This window comes from Neoarius graeffei, chromosome 27 (assembly GCF_027579695.1).
Source record: "Neoarius graeffei isolate fNeoGra1 chromosome 27, fNeoGra1.pri, whole genome shotgun sequence".
In the NCBI taxonomy this organism is placed as follows: Eukaryota; Metazoa; Chordata; class Actinopteri; order Siluriformes; family Ariidae; genus Neoarius; species Neoarius graeffei.
In genome coordinates, this window is record NC_083595.1 from 15,729,000 (window position 1) to 15,746,603 (window position 17,604).

Here is a 17,604-nt window from a genome sequence, read left to right on the forward strand (position 1 = left end):
CACATTCCCAAATCTGTGATTTAAAATCAATATTTCAGGGGCTTCAAAGTTTGGGAGAATAGCAGGGTACAAATAATTTACAGCAGGGTGCGAAATGATAAAATGTCTGCCAGCGGCAGACATAATGCACGCAAAGCGTGCAGGGATATATTAGATAGATAGATATGCAAGTAGGAATTTTTCATGGGGCGGGATGGTTTGGAACAGGCCATCTAAAATTGGGATAACATTTACCCGGGACGGGTATTTGAGGCGGGTCGTCTAGCTTAAGCTTGATTAGCGTTGTTACGCACGCCAGTGTTTCCCACAGAAATTTTGGAGACTATGGGGGAGGTGCGGGGGTTGTTTAAAATTGAGTGATATGTTAAATATTAAGTTATTACTGAAAAACTATTGATTAAAAAAACAGACACTGAGAAATGGTCCTATAAACAACTTTACCAATATAAAAGATTACCAGGACTACAAAAATGCAGAAAAATAGGCTTTACTTATCCAAAATGCACCTGTTGGTTCAGAAGTTAAAGTGCATAGAACCTCACAGCACAACATGAAGTTACCTTAAAATATAAATGCCTCAGCTTTCATGTAAGAAAAAAAACTATTAATACTAGTGCTGTGTGCAGGCAGTCTCTCCTGAAGACTAAATTAAACAATTATAAACTAATAAAATAAATGGCTCAGGCTTCATAGAAGAAAAAAACAATTTGAACAGAATCTCACAGTATGATGCTGAAGCTGCCTAAACAATGGAAAATAAAATACCATTTTGGCAAAAATGTTGGCATCCATTAATTTCTTGTATTAAGTAAAAAAATATGTTGCCAGATACTGCTGACGTTTTACAGCCCAAAATATGTTCAAAACCCGCCAAAATGCACTTAAAACCGCCCAAATTGGGCGGGAAAACGCGCAATCTGGCAACACAGGCGGCAGTAATGGCTGCACTCGTGTCGAGGATGTAAACACAGTTGACGCGGCAACGGACATACATGACAGTGGATGTAATTTACGTTCACAACTTTTTTTTGCTGTCAGAAATATTTAATATTAAATTTTGTGACTCGACTGACAATAGCCGGCGGCATAACAAGCCATAGCCGGCGATTTGCCGCCGGTGACCGGCTACTTTTGAGACTGCTGATATTTAGGATAATGTTTGTTCCAGATTTTGCAGAAATTCAGCCCGGTACTGTGGAATATTGTGCATCACTTGGGAGAGAAGGAAAAAAATTTTCTTTAAGGGTCCTTCATATAGTTGAGAGTTCTTCTCTTTTTAAAGGAGAGTTATCTGGAGCCTGGTCTCATACTGCTGTAGGGTTCCACCTAAAACCTTTCAGAATCTCAATCCGACAAAAGGAACACATTTTCTACTTCTGAGAAAAAGACAGCTTCTAAAGAAAAACGTTTTAGCAATATACAATAGAACTCGGTAGGAGGGGGGACACAGCCTGTATTACAGGAATAATAAAAAAAAAAAACCTTAGGAGGACAAGCTTAAGGGTTTGAGACTGAATAAGCCAGTGATTTGGCAACATTCCCATATAGTGCCTCAGTGAAAAAAGGTGTTTTCTCTCATGAACAGACACATGACAATCAACTCACAGCTGTGTTCACAGATCACAGGCTGCTCCTTTAGGTCAGCAGATGTCCGGGGAAAAGAAGTTGATCTTTGACCTTGCCTCCTTCCAAGATTAACTGATTCTTCCTGTAATACAGGCTGTGTCCCCCCTCCTACCGAGTTCTATTGAATATTGCTCAAACTTTTTTCTTTACAAGCTGTATTTTTCTCAGAAGTAGAAAATGTGTTCCTTTTGTTGGATTGAGATTCTGTGTACCAAATAGCCATGCTATTATTAAAAACCTGTGTTTGATTTCTCAACAGGTAACGTACCTTCTAAGTGGTGCACTGGCTCACGAGGATTTTTGTGGGCATTCTGGAAAACTGGATGCCGGGGATTTGCAGGTAGACCACGCAATAAGGCATGTTTAAGATCTACAGAAAGTCATCAGTGGATTTTTGGCTTTGATTAACAGGCATTATAGGAGATTACTCTGAAAAATAATCCATGGAATTGAAATGTGATGAACACAGTTTAATTGTAGCTGTCTGGCAATTTTAAACAGGTAGTGTGTAAAATAATAAAATTAAACAGGCTTATTTCTACTACAGTGGTGCTTGAAAGTTTGTGAACCCTTTAGAATTTTTTTATTTCTCCATAAATATGAGCTAAAACATCAGATTTTCACAAGTCCTAAATGTAGATAAAGAGAACCCAGTTAAACAAATGAGACAAAATTATTGTACTTGGTCATTTATTTATTGAGGAAAATGATCCAATATTACATATCTGTGAGTGGCAAAAGTATGTGAACCTTTGCTTTCAGTATCTGGTGTGACCCCCTTTGTGCAGCAATAACTACAACTAAACATTTCTGGTAAGTCAAGTCAAGTTTATTTGTATAGCACTTTTAACAATAAACATTGTCGCAAAGCAGCTTTACAGAATTTGAACGACTTAAAACATGAGCTAATTTTATCCCTAATCTATCCCTAGTGAGCAAGCCTGTGGCGATGGTGGCAAGGAAAAACTCCCTCAGACGACATGAGGAAGAAACCTCGAGAGGAACCAGACTCAAAAGGGAACCCATCCTCATTTGGGCAACAACAGACAGCATGACCGTATAAACAGTTTTAACATGAGGACAGTTTCATTGATGATGTAACTCTTCATTGATGGAAACTTGAGTGCAAAACTGTTCATGACAACTCCAGTCCTAAAGTTAGCAAGTCAACTGTAGTCCTCAGCCATAAAAGCATGACTGTAACAGTCCAGAGCGTCCTCCAGGTGTGACTTTCAACTGTCCTCATGGGGCCATCCTCCACAGGAACGATGCGATGAGACTCCAACCAGACACAGGGCACCAGGATGGATCAAGCAGGTCCGAGGAGCAGAAGAGGTCAGCATCTCGATCCCAGGACCGACATGTAACTCAGAGGGACAGATTTTGGGGGGGGGAACACAGGTTGTTAGGTATGCCCAATGTCACCTGAATAAGTGTAGGCAACAGGTGTCAATGTCTAAAAATAACACAAGTATTAAGTCTGTGTGGTAGGCTCGCAGAGACGAGAGTCCTGACATCAGGCATAATACACAACAATGGCATGTTAATATGGTTAAATATCATGACCTGCTCTGGCTGGATGCTTGATTGGGTGATGGGAGCACACTCCTCAGCAATGAGACAGTTGGTAACTGTTGATCAGCCCTACACACCGGCTTGGAGGAATTTTAGCCCATTCCTCTGTACAGAACAGCTTCACCTCTGGGATGTTGGTGGGTTTCCTCACATGAACTGCTCACTTCAGGTCCTTCCACAACATTTTGATTGGATTAAGGCCAGGACTTTGACTTGGCCATTCCAAAACAGTAACTTTTCTTCTTTAACCATTCTTTGGTAGAACGACTTGTGTGATTAGGGTCATTGTCTTGCTGCATGATCCACCTTCTCTTGAGATTCAGTTCATGGACAGATGTCCTGACATTTTCCTTTAGAATTCACTGGTATAATTCAGAATTCATTGTTCCATCAATGATGGCAAGCCATCCTGGCCCAGATGCAGCAAAACAGGCCCAAACCGTGATACTACCACCACCATGTTTCACAGATGAGATAAGGTTCTTATGCCTGGAATGCAGTATTTTCCTTTCTCCAAACATAATGCTTCTCATTTAAACCAAAAAGTTCTATTTTGGTCTCATCCATCCACAAAACATTTGTCCAATAGCCTTCTGGCTCGTCCATGTGATCTTTAGCAAACTGCAGATGAGCAGCAATGCTCTTTTTGGAGAGCAGTGGCTTTCTCCTTGCAACTCGGCCATGCACACCATTTGTTGTTCAGTGTTCTCATGGTGGACTCATGAACATAAACATTAGCCAATGTGAGAGAGGCCTCCAATTGCTTAGAAGTTACCCTGGGGTCCTTTGTGACCTCGCCGACTATTACACGCCTTGCTCTTGTGTGGTCGACCACTCCTGGGGAGGGGAACAATGGTCTTGAATTTCCTCCATTTGTACACAATCTGTCTGACTGTGGATTGGTGGAGTCCAAACTCTTTAGAGATGGCTTTGTCACCTTTTCCAGCTTGATGAACATCAACAACGCTTTTTCTGAGGTCCTCAGAAATCTGCTTTGTTCGTGCCATGATACACTTCCACAAATATGTGTTGTGAAGATCAGACTTTGATAGATCCCTGTTCTTTAAATAAAACGGTGCCCACTCACACCTGATTGTCATCCCATTGATTGAAAACACCTGACTCTAATTTCACCTTCAAATTAACTGCTAATCCTAGAGGTTCACATACTTTTGCTACTCACAGATATGTGATATTGGATCATTTTCCTCAATAAATAAATGGCCAAGTATAATATTTTTGTCTCATTTGTTCAACTGGGTTCTCTTTATCTACTTTTAGGACTTGTGTGAAAATCTGATTATGTTTTAGGTCATATTTATGCAGAAATATAGAAAATCCTAAAGGGTTCACAAACTTTGAAGCACCACTGTATATATTGTAAAGCCACTGACATGTACACAGACACAGGGCTGAGACATTAATGAGAGATCAGACCTGTGGGGCATTTCCTATAATTCCAATGTTGTGAAGCTGTCTTTCTGTTTCAGGGGTCAGTGAGGAAATGGGTTTGTGATGTCTATAACCCACAGAACATTTTTCAATGTCTGCCTCCATTTCTACTGTACTCATTCAGTAGTTTAGCAGAACTCGGCCAACTACACGACCAGAGACTTACGAAAGCTGATGACGGTGTTTCATTCCAGAACCCAAACCACAGAGTAATGCTTTAGGTCTGAGAGCATGGGTGGAAATTTCCAGAGTGAAACAGAGTATAAGAGAAGCAGACCCCAAAGGGTGCATTAAGCTGTGCTTGTAAAAATGTAGTGGTTCATTTTACAATCAAGTAAGTTAGAGACCTGCACTTCGTTTCAAGGAAAGATTACATTCACCATCATTTTTTGCTTTGTAGGAAAGAAAAGTCAGAGCAGGCTGCTTTTATTTTTATTGGAGATAGCTTTAAGAGCAGTAGCACTCTGCTGTTTTACATTGGCTCAGTTGTGCTTCAGGTTGATTCTAGGATTCGAGAGAATATATTGGGTACAGTACAGAACTGTGGTACTGTGACTAACACCTTGTTTTTTGGGACCTGGTCACACTAAATTAAACATATTTAATCTTGCATCAGTTCAGGAATGAGTCAAAAAAAGAAAACATTTCTCAAGTTGTTAAGGAAAAAAAAATAGTATGTATATACACGTGTATATGTGTGTGGAAATGTGTATAATTATTACACTGTGTGTAATAATTATATAAAGGAAATGAGTCATCTTTAACTTTATGCCTTTTCATCTCCAAAAGATATAAAGTTAAAGATTACTCGTTCCCTTTCTATAATTATTACACACAGTGTAATAATTATACACATAGACACATGTACACGTGTGTATACATTTTTTTAATTATGAATAATTTTTTTAATATTATATAATTGTTACACACAGTGGTATTTTTTATTTTTTTTTCAGGACAGTGCACATTAATGAACATATATACATACATGTAAATGTGCCAGATTTTAGCACAAGTGCTAATTTCCATCTGTTGTCCAACATAGGCAGGTTAGATGTATGTTAAACACAAACAGAGTAGTAATAAGAACAAGTAGTAGGAGTATATAAAAGCAATGGAAAGGTAGTAATAAAAAGCAGAAACTAAAAGAACAGAGACACAGGGAATAAGCAAACATATACAGACCAGAGACAAAAGAAATTAGCAGATATACACACTTATATAAATACATATACAGACCAGAGACAATAAAGATTAGCAGACATGCACACTTAATAAGAAGGGAGGGGGGGAGAAAAAAAGAGAGAGGACAACAATCAAAGGTGTGTACATATTTTTTGATCTCTGATCCACATTTTGACCTGACACTTAAAGGTGGGAAAAGAGGGACACTCTCTGATTTGCACAGGTATGGAGTTCCATAAGGCACTACCTTTTATAGATAATGCAGTCTGACTAAAAGCCGTTTTCCTAAATGGAACCACTACGTCTTTATTGACCACTGCTCGTGTCATCCGTGTTTGACGGTATTTAAAGAATTCCTGCAGGCAGGGTGATGCCAAGCCATGCAGAATTTTATATAATAAGCAAATGTAAGACAGTTTACAGAAATTATCAAAGCTCAGCAGATTATACTTCACTAGAATATTGCAATGATGGTATGATATAGGTTTCTTATCTAAAATTTTCAATGCCTTTTTATATAGAATCTCGACTGGCCTAAGTGTAGTGGAACCCACCATGATCCAGCTAGTAATACAGTAGCTTAAGTATGCAAAAGTTTGGGCACCCCTGGTCAAAATTGCTGTTACTGTGAACAGTTAAGCAAGTTGAAGATGAAATGATCTCCAAAAGGCATAAAGTTAAAGATGACTCATTCCCTTTATATTTTAAGCAAAAACAATTTTTTTTATTTTCATCTTTTACATTTTCAAAATGACAAAAAAGGAAAAGGGCCCAAAGTAAAAGTTTGAGCACCCTGCATGGTTAGTACCTAGTAACCCACCCTTTGGCAAGTATCACAGCTTGTAAACACTTTTTGTAGCCAGCTAATAATCTTTCAGTTCTTACCTGGGGGATTCGTCCTTGCATTCGTCCTTGCAAAAGGCTTCCAGTTCTACAAGTTTCTTGGGTTGTCTTGCATGCACTGCTCTTTTGAGATCTATCCACAGATTTTCAATGATGTTTAGGTCAGGGGACTGTGAGGGCCATGGCAAAACCTTCAGCTTGTGCCTCTTGATGTATCCCAGATAGCAAAAATCAGTTGAATCAACATTGAAATAGCGTTTGGCAGAAAACATTGAAATAATGTTGAAATGATATTGAAAGTGTCCTCTTGAATTTGGGTTGAATCAACGTTGAATTTTCAACCCTATCAGCATTGAATCAATAGTGATTCAACCATCATCTAAATAGAAACTTACTGTACAATTCAAATAACTGCCTGACGAACAAAATATTTGAATATTTGCTCCGGTTTCCCCCACAGTCCAAAGACATGCAGGTTAGGTTAACTGGTGACTCTAAATTGACCATAGGTGTGAATGTGAGTGTGAATGGTTGTCTGTGTCTATGTGTCAGCCCTGTGATGACCTGGCGACTTGTCCAGGGTGTAGATACCCCGCCTTTCGCCCATAGTCAGCTGGGATAGGCTCCAGCTTGCCTGCAACCCTGTAGAAGGATAAAGTGGCTAGAGATGATGAGAATACATAACATGTCATAATAAGTCTGTATAGTAATCCTCAGTCACTGTTTTATCCTACTCAGTATGGTGGTGAATCTGGAGCCTATGCCAGGAACACTGGGCGTGAGGTGGGATGGGGTTCTTGTCCATCAGAGTACCATGTGTACAAGCACATGTTCACTTAACCACTATTTTTAACCACACTACCACAAAGAGGAGAACTGGCCAGTGTTGTTGAAGCAAATTTCTTCAGTCGCAAGCACGGACAGTCTATGGTCGCAAGTCTCGTCGTCAACAGAGCTCGAGCTCTTCTGAAAGTTCTTCTGAGAGACGGTTATTTGGACCATTCCAAATAGCGGCCGGTACAGTAGAATTTTCTGTTCGTTTTTTCCTTACATGTTGCACACACACGATTTGCACATAACCATAAATAATAATCTATTCTTCATAGTTCCTTGTGCTCTATTAAAATTCTAAATTAAATAAATGAAATTCAGTGAAATATAGGAAACCCCCCCCCCCCCCCCCCCCCCCCCACACACACACACAAAATGGTCTCGCCCAGAGTGCACCCCAGGCTCCCGTCCAGTGGTGCAGTGTATGATGACAACAAAATCAACATGTATTCAACATTGATCAAATGTTTCCTTCAACCATTACATTGATTCGAACACATTTTTTCAACTTTATTTTATCAGTGGTTGATTTAATGGTTGATCCACCATCAGTGTTCAACTATAACTGTAAATCAACCATCTTGACCAAATATCAACATTGAAATAACATCATTTGCTATCTGGGATTCCATTGTAGATTTTGAGGTGTGTTTTGGATCATCGTCTTATTGTAGGACCCATCCTCTTTTTAACTTCAACTTTTTTACAGATGGTGTGATGTTTGCTTCCAGAATTTGCTGGTATTTATTCGAATCCATGCTTCCCTCGACCAATGAAATGTGTCCTGTGCCACCGGCTGCAACACAACCCCAAAGCATGATCAATCCACACGCATGCTTCAGAGTTGGAGAGGTGTTTTTTTTCCTGGAATTTGGCACCCTTTTTTTTTTTTTTTTTCTCCAAACATAGCTTTGCACATTGTGGCCAAATAGTTCTATTTTGATTTCATTAGTCCACAGGACTTGTTTCCAAAATGCATCAGACTTGGGCCCTGTCCACACGGCAACGGATTCAGGTGACTCCGATACAATTGCTTATCGTTTAGGCCTGGCGTCCACACGGCACCGGCGTTTTGGGTGCCCAAAACGCAATCTTTTTGAGAATGGGTTCCAGAGTGGAAAGATCTGGCAACGTTGCCGTTGTGAAGTCGTCTGGATGAGTAGAACGGATTTGTTTACGATGCCGTCACAACCACATGACTGTGAGTGCTTCACGCCGGGTAGAAGTGTAATGAATATCACCAGGATATCACCAGGAAAAAGCCTTACAGAGCACTAGTGAGAGTGAAACACGAGCTTGGATATTATTATTATTATGTTCAGTGTTAGTTCACAGTAGTAATGCAAGAAGCAGAATAGTGACAGTAATAGTGAAGCAAAAACATGCAATTGTACAAACACTGCAGCTCTACAGCAAAATATTCATTTATGAAATGGTCTGATTCTTAACACCAGTAGTGCCAATGATCTTCTCATTGCGATGCGATGCGAGTTGTCAACAAATCCTATAACTTGGTTCATGAAACGCGCTTACAAAATATTTTCACTGTGAATATTTATTGTGTAATGGTGCAAAGTGAGAGAGAGAGAATAGCCCTTAGGGCAGAGTCAATCCCGCCAGCAAAAATAGGGGAAAAAAGGAGCGATCTCACCTCTTCAGATGTTGGTTTTAGTCCTACAGTACATTCCTCAAAAAGGGCATAGAGGAGCAAATTAATCCATCAACGTGTAGTATTCAATTTATTCCGGACCATTAAAGACGCCGCCTTCTGCGTAGAATCATACGTCATCCTCGCCGCCATATTGGAAAGGTCAAAGCGGAGAATAAAGATTAGCTGCGTTTAACTGTACCAACAGGTTTGCCGTCCAAACGAGATCACATGGGATTACCTTTCACAGGTGAGACTGGAAAAATACTTTTCATTGTATTTGGTCATTATAATGTAATTTTACGAACAGATTTTCCTGACTTTGTGGCTAATATGAAGTCTCGCGCATAATAGTTTATGCGCATGCGTCCTTACTACTTCTATTGTTCTGGTGTCTCCGAAGGGGCCGTCTTACAGCGCCCCTAGAGGTGTGGCATGTGTATTGCATCGTTTTCAGCAAGCGTTGCGTTGCCATATGGACCTGATATTTTACTGATCGTTGCCCATTTGGACGCGATATATTTTTAAATAACATCTCGCCGTTGTCGTGTGGATGTAGCCTTATTTTGATGTTCATTTGCAAACTTCAGATGCTGAATTTTGTGGCTAGGACGCAGGAATGGTTTTCTTCTGATGACTCTCCCATGAAGGTCATATTTGTTCAGGTGTCGCTGCATAGTAGAACAGTGCACCACCACTCCACAGTCTGCTAAATCTTTCTTAAGGTCTTTTGCAGTCAAACAGGTTTTTATTTGCCTTTCTAGCAATCCAACGAGCAGTTCTTTCAGAAAGTTTTCTTCATCTTCCAGACCTCACCTTGATCTCCACTGTTTCTGTTAATTGCCATTTCTTAATAACATTACAATCTGAGGAAACAGCTACCTGAAAACACTTTGCTATGTTCTTGTAGCCTTCTCCTGCTTTGTGAGCATCAATTATTTTATTTTTCAGAATGCTAGGGAGTTGCTTAGAGCAGCCCATGGCTGTTGATTTTAGGGACAAGTTTGAGGAGTCAGAGAATTTATACAGCTTTGAAATCTGCATCATCTGATCTTTCCTAATGAAGAATTTGAACAAGTCACGGCTCAATAAGCTAATTAAGGTCTGGAACCTTGGTAAAAGTTACCTGAGAACTCAAATGTATTGGGGTGCCCAAACTTTCGCATGGTGTTACTTTTCTTTTTTCACTCTCCAATTGTACAAAACAAAAATAATACACAAATCTTGCAGAAAACGCTGAAAAGAAATGTATCGTCTTTACCTTTTATGCCTTTTGGTGATCAGTTCATCTTCTGCTCACTTAACTATTCACAGTAACAGACATTTTCAGTAAGGGTGCCCAAACTTTTGCATGCTACTGTATATAGTGTCTACATGGGTGTGTGTGTATATATCTCATCTCATTCTCATCATCTCTAGCTGCTTTATCCTTCTACAGGGTCGCAGGCAAGCTGGAGCCTATCCCAGCTGACTACGGGTGAAAGGCGGGGTACACCCTGGACAAGTCACCAGGTCATCACAGGGCTGACACATAGACAACCATTCACACTCACATTCACACCTACGGTCAATTTAGAGTCACCAGTTAACCTAACCTGCATGTCTTTGGACTGTGGGGGAAACCGGAGCACCCAGAGGAAACCCACGCGGACATGGGGAGAACATGCAAACTCCGCATAGAAAGGCCCTCGCCGGCCCCGGGGCTCGAACCCGGACCTTCTTGCTGTGAGGCGACAGCGTTAACCACTACACTACCGTGCTGCCCGTGTGTGTATATATTATATAAAAATATAAAATCTCATCTCGTTATCTCTAGCCGCTTTATCCTGTTCTACAGAGTCACAGGCAAGCTGGAGCCTACCACAGTTGACTACAGGCCAAAGGCGGGGTACACCCTGGACAAGTCGCCAGGTCATCACAAGGCTGACAAATAGACACAGACAATCATTCACATTAACACCTACGGTCAATTTAGAGTCACCAGTTAACCTAACCTGCATGTCTTTGGACTGTGGGTGAAACCGGAGCACCCGGAGGAAACCCACGCCGACACGGGGAGAACATGCAAACTCTGTACAGAAAGGCCCTCGTTGGCCACGGGGCTCGAACCCGGACCTTCTTGCTGTGAGGTGACAGCGCTAACCACTACACCACCGTGCTGCCCCTATACACACACGCACTCATGCACGCACACGCAGTTTTGCACTCAAGTTTCCATTAATGAAGAGTTATAACATCAACAAAACTGACTTCATGTTAAAACTGTTAATGTTATTGTCTTGTTGTCTAGGTGAGGATGGGTTCCCTTTTGGGTCTGGTTCCTCTCGAGGTTTCTTCCTCGTGTTGTCTGGGGGAGTTTTTCCTTGCCACCGTCGCCACGGGCTTGCTCATTGGGGATAGATTAGGGATAAAATTGGCTCATGTCTTGGGTCATTCAGATTTTGTAAAGCTGCTTTGGAACAATGTCTGTTAAAAGTGCTATACAAACAAGCTTGACTTAACGTGTGTGTGTGTGTGTGTGTGTGTGTGTGGTGGCAGTGGATGACTGCAGGACGAGGTGTGGTTCATGCAGAGATGCCTGTATCAGATGAGCCTATGCGGGGCCTTCAGCTTTGGGTGAACCTGCGAAAAGCAGATAAAATGGTGGAGCCTCAGTACCAGGAACTGAAGAGCAGACAGGTTCCCAAGCCTAGCAAAGATGGTGTGACAGTGGCTGTGATTTCGGGAGAAAGCCTAGGGATGAAGGTGAGGATCGTAGTCACCCTTGAATCATGTGACTACTCAGTTTATAATTTATAAAGACCTAATTTGGGTCCGGAAAGATTGTCCATAATGGCTCTCTTTGACTTGAGTTTATTCAAGAAATTGCAGGTGTCAGGACTTCATCAGCCAACCCCCCCTCCACACACTTTTCAGACAAAAGCAGGAAATTGGGAGCAGACTGTAAGGGGATGGAAGTAGTGTTTTTATGTTTTAAATGTAATGTGAATTGTGGTTGAGTCTGTGTACCCCAGGGCAGAAACTAGTGGAAGTGACCCAGGACTAGAGCTCAATTAGGTCAGCCAAGTGTTGCCTGAAACCAGACGCTCACTGTTGGTCTTTAACTCCAGTTACCAGATCTGTTAAGAAATGGAACAGTTTGTGATGAAAAGTACTTCTAGTGCATCGTCCATATGGTGGTGGTATTATGGATTGGAATTAGGTGGCAGTATTAGACGGATGCCTTGGCAGTCCAATCCCCAGCTGACAAAACTGGCTCTTGGAACATGGACTGAAAACTATGGTGGGAGAGGAGCCTGAGCTGGTGCAGGAGGTAGACACATACCAGCTAGATATAGTTGGGCTCACCTCAATGCACAGAATGGGCTCTGGAACCAAACTCCTAGAGAGAGGCTGGACTCTACTTTATTCTGGAGTTGCCCTCGGTGAGAGGTGGCAAGCAGGTGTGGGTTTTCTTATAGCTTGGTTCACATTGCAGGTAGTAAGTCAGACTTGTTTTCGGTGGGGGGTTGGACTCCACCAGGGCTGCCCTTTGTCTCCAGTTCAGTCTAATTTTTTTATGAACGGAATTTCTTAGTGCAGTCGGGGTGGAAGGTGTCCGGTTTGGGGGCATCAGGATCGCATTGTTGCTTTTTGCAGATGATGTGGTCCTTTTGGCATCATCAAACTGTGACCTCCAGCGTGCCCTGGGACTGTTTGCAGCCAAGTATGAAGCAGCTGGGATGAGAATCGGCACCTCCAAATCAGAGGCCATGGTCCTCAGCTGGAAAAGGGTGGAATGCTCTCTCCAGGTTGGGGGTAGGTCACTGCCTCAGGTGGAGGAATTTAAATATCTTGGGGTTTTGTTCACAATGGAAAAATGAATGGGAGATTGACAGGTGGATTGGTGTGGCATCAGCAGTCACGTTGACGCTCAACCGATCTGTTGTGGTGAAGAGAAAGCTGAGCCATAAGGCGAAGCTTTTTATTTATAGGTCAATCTACGTTCCTGCCCTCACCTATTGTCATGAGCTCTGCATCATGACCGAAAGAACAAGATTCTGCTGCCTGCATCTGCAAATGAGCTTCCTTCGCAGGATGTTTGGGCTCAGCCTTAGAGTGAGAAGCTTGGCTGTTTGGGAGGGGCTCAAAGTAGCCTTCACATCGCAAGGAGCCAGCTGAGGTGGTTCAGGTATCTGTCTAGGATGCCTCCTAGGGGAGGATGAGTGGTAGAAGATGGATGGATGATATTATGGTTTAGGGAGATTGACCGGCAGATTAGTGAGCATTAGTGAGCATTTTACAACAGGGTGATAAGAACATCTAGAAGACTGATCCTGGAAATGGGTTATTTGGAATTATATTTGCAACAATTTATTAATAGCTTATTGTTTTCTCTTTTTTAGTCAAAAATCTACAGCAGAACTCCGATGGTTTATCTTGACATCCGACTCAGTGAGGGCGCGAACCATGTGCAGCTAATACCTTTGGGTAAGAATTAGTGTCTGTATTGATAGAAGAAATGAATAAGTTGCAACAGCAACTGTGATGTTTGGTCTAATATACCCCTGGCAGTAAATACAGATCTCATGAAAGTGGTACCAGCTGTTCTGTATTCATGGATGTCTCTTCAGTAGGACCATTAGAGTTTCGTCAGACAAATGAGATGAAACTTTATACATGAGGAAGGAAGCTCTGAACATGGTTCCTCTCCTTAAACCCTTACTTTCTCTCGTTTAATGATTGTCATAACCACAAAACGACTGTGTCCAACATGCCTCATACACTGACACTTTCACTCTGAATAGACAAACAACTATCCCATTTCCTGAGCGCCGTCAAAACAGTGTTTCCTCGAATATGTCAGTTTGGTTCTTACTACAGTTCATAGTTATGAGTCAGCTATGAGTGTTTCCAAAGCTTGACTCAGATAGTCATGCTTACTGATGATCATATACCTCTGGATGGCCTGCCTTTTTAATTTTTTTTTAACAATAACGACTGTATTGCACGACACGTCTACATTTGGACAAAAGCAGCTGTAGGGAAATGAGCAGTTGTCTTAGGTTGTGGTTTTCATTTTTTTCTCTGGAATTTCCAGAGTACTCACGCTATGAGTGTAAGCTCGATCCTGAAGGTCATTCTAAAGGGAGCATTCATGAAAGTCTGGGAAATTATTCATACACAGGACCCTGATTGTTGGACTTGCAATGCCCAGTAACTGAAGACTGTTACAGAAAGAATCTTGTATATTAGAGGTCAAACTGGAATTACAGTTAGCTCCAAAATTAATGGCACCCTTAGAGCTGTCAATTACTGTGACGAATGGTTTTGTTTAAATAAGTATCTTTATTATCAGAGAATTAATGCACTGAAAATGTTTAAATGGAATTTTTTAACTTTTAGCTTAACTTAATTTTTTTTTTTTTAACTTAAATTTCTGTCATTTTCTGTGTGAGTTTAAACGAATTAACCACAAGACATTAAAAAAAGTTTGTCTATTTTATACTATATGAGTGATTCCACGCTTATGGGTACTGAAATGGGGACATGAACTTATTTTTAAAAATTCACCTAAAACCATTTCTTTTTTTTACCATCAGGTCACAAAACATGTAATCTTTAATGAATGATATGTTAAAAGATAACTTTAATTTTCTGAGATGTAATAAAAACATATTTATATGCCAAAGTCAAGCCTATGAGTTCCAAAATGATGTCTGTTACATTACTTCTGTTACGATTGTCCATCTCGCGTCTGTTACAGATTAATTACAATCTAGCTATATACCATGTTAATCTTATTGAAAGAATGTGTATGTTTATTCTACTACACATGTTTATTAATTATATTTGCTAAAACATCACCTTCCTATGTTTCAAAAAGTAATTCTACATTGTTAAAATTGAGAATATATATGTCCACAACACTTCTGTTACGTTCTGACTTTGGCATATAAATATGTTTTTATTACATCTCAGAAAATTAAAGTTATCTTTTAACATATCATTCATTAAAGATTACATGTTTTGTGACCTGATGGTAAAAAAAGAAATGGTTTTAGGTGAATTTTTAAAAATAAGTTCATGTCCCCATTTCAGTACCCATAAGCGTGGAATCACTCATATACATATAGTTGTGGTCAGAAGTTTACAAACACAGACATATACAGTACATGTCATCATGAACATGAATGTAATGGCAATATTGTTGTTTGGTTTTTTTTTTTCTGTGGCAGAATATTTGTACAATGTAGATTTTTTTTTTTTTTTTAAATTAGAATTGGTAGAGATCAGTTAAACTTGTGTGTTTCCTGGCACAGATCTGACTTTTAAGCACAGGCCACGTATTTTTGTTAGGTTGAGGTCAGGACTTGGTTTAGGCTTAATGTTAGCCTGCTTTGTCCACTCCACAATCAGCTTTGATGTGTTTTTGGGGTCATTGTCCTGTTGGAACACCCAATTGTGTCCAAGTTTCTAATGGTTTGAGGTTATGCTGACAAATTCTGAAGTAGTCCTCCTTCATTATTCCATCCAGTTTATGCAATCCTCCAGTTCCACTTGCAGCAAAACAGCCCCAGAGAGCATGATGTTACCACCATCATGCTTAAAGGAGATACGCAGAACCTTTATTTTTAAATAAATGAGTGGATAGTATCTCCATCCTTCACTCTTGTATGCTGCATAATTGGGAAGAAAAAAAATATTTTTGAGAGTTAAAATCGACCGCAAAGTTGGCATCCTAGCTGCCCTGCTGAGCCAGCCAGCCCTGAGTGTGTGACATCACAGCAGGAATCGGTTTTAAGGCCGAGGCCTTTTACAGCTATAGACCCTTTTCAGTCACGTGACCTTCGTAAACGCAACCGCCATTTTGGACATGTAGTGGACTTCGGCTCAAATCGGTTTGAATGCGAGGAAGGCGACAAACATAAAAGAAAAAGGAGCAAGATGCAGAAAACTGTATTTACTAGTTTACTGTAATTATGATCTGGCAGCTATTTACACCGGATCCAGTGTAAATAGCTGCCGGAGCCAACGTCCGAGGTTCCGGAGCGCGCTGGCTCCGGCCGGGCCGCGAGCGAGCGCGCTGGCTCTGGCCGGGCCGCGAGCGAGCGCGCTCCAGAACCTCGGACGTTGGCTCCGGCAGCTATTTACACTGGATCCGGTGTAAATAGCTGCCAGATCATAATTACAGTAAACTAGAATGGAATGTTAACAGCAATGTAATGCCTTTTCTGGCTAATTTTATTCGTCTTACCTCCAACAAAGTGGTCACTACACAAGCGTTGGTATGCCACTATCCATCTTCTCCGTCAGTCAGCATCTACCGGGATCCGATAAAATGATAACCCTTGCCTTGTTTGTTGATGGTTACTACATCCAGGTGCACAACAACATAGTGGCATGATGGAAGTCTTGCTGAAAATAAACACTTTCTTTGCTGCCGTTCCTCAATGTTGGCTGTGGTAAACTACTGGTAGTACATGTCCAAAATGGCGGCCGCGTTTGTCGTGACGTCACGTGAAAAGGGTCCATAGACCAAAGTCATATATAAATAAAAATTTATGGTGAAAGTAAGAAATAATGTTACCAATTTGCTCAACTAAGACTGATTTGACTTCATTGATTGTGGATTGACCCTCATTAAAACAGGATAGGTGTTATAACTTATGCAACATACATGTACATGTATACATTTTCACTGATAAAATGTAAAAGGCTAATTAAATAATCAGATGAACTGAGACAACATTCTGAAGCAAATTAAATAGTCTTATGCCGGTAACTTAAATACACAATACAAGTTATATGTATTAATCTAAATGCAGGTAAACAATTTTTTTTATTTTTTTAAATCCAAATGAGTCGGAGCTTACCCATCTGTGTTCTTGCTTCTTGAAGGCCGATTGTTTTTGAAACAATCTGACTTTCAGTTGTTTGTTCAGTTTTCCGTTCATTCACTTCTTCCACATAAGGGAGAGATAGCAGCAATAATCCAGTTTAGAACCTTCATACTGTGTAGTCCGCCATTACTGCTGGGCTCAGGCAATTACTAAAACTCTGGATGGAACGGGATGTGACCGGTTTTAGCAACAACTGCAGGGAGGTCACTGCCTGAGCGATATGTCCCGTCCCGGTCTTAGCAACAACCCTCGGCTCACTCCGAGAGGACTGGTGCAACTGAACTTACTTTCCTTTAAAAAAATAAATAAATAAAATACTTGTAGTTTTCTTTTTCTTTAATTGTTGGTACTGCACCCTCTTTCAATACAGGCTTATAGCCAACGCTCCTCAACAGATCAGAGGTCTCGTACGAGTCTTCAGTAAAATGTGCAGAGCAGAGAAGAGACCACTTCGTAGCTGCCCAGCGTGCCCGTGAACTCACAAGACGTGTCCAAATCTTTGCAGTTTGAACATTCTTGGGCCATGAATGCAACATAAATCCAGCTTCTGTTGTGTTGCTG

At 40.8% G+C, this 17,604-nt stretch overlaps 1 protein-coding gene across 2 annotated transcripts in view; it reads left to right on the top strand.

The window, feature by feature from the left end:
* pir (pirin) overlaps positions 1–17,604 on the top strand; it is a 47,520-nt gene that overhangs the window by 17,425 nt on the left and 12,491 nt on the right. Inside the window, exons 3-5 of one of the 2 annotated variants that reach the window (XM_060911268.1) lie at positions 1,886–1,966; positions 11,699–11,905; positions 13,546–13,630. In XM_060911268.1, coding sequence (XP_060767251.1) covers positions 1,886–1,966; positions 11,699–11,905; positions 13,546–13,630 — 373 coding nt within the window. The remainder of the gene's footprint in view (positions 1–1,885; positions 1,967–11,698; positions 11,906–13,545; positions 13,631–17,604) is intronic. The other variant, XM_060911269.1, reaches the window with a different exon arrangement.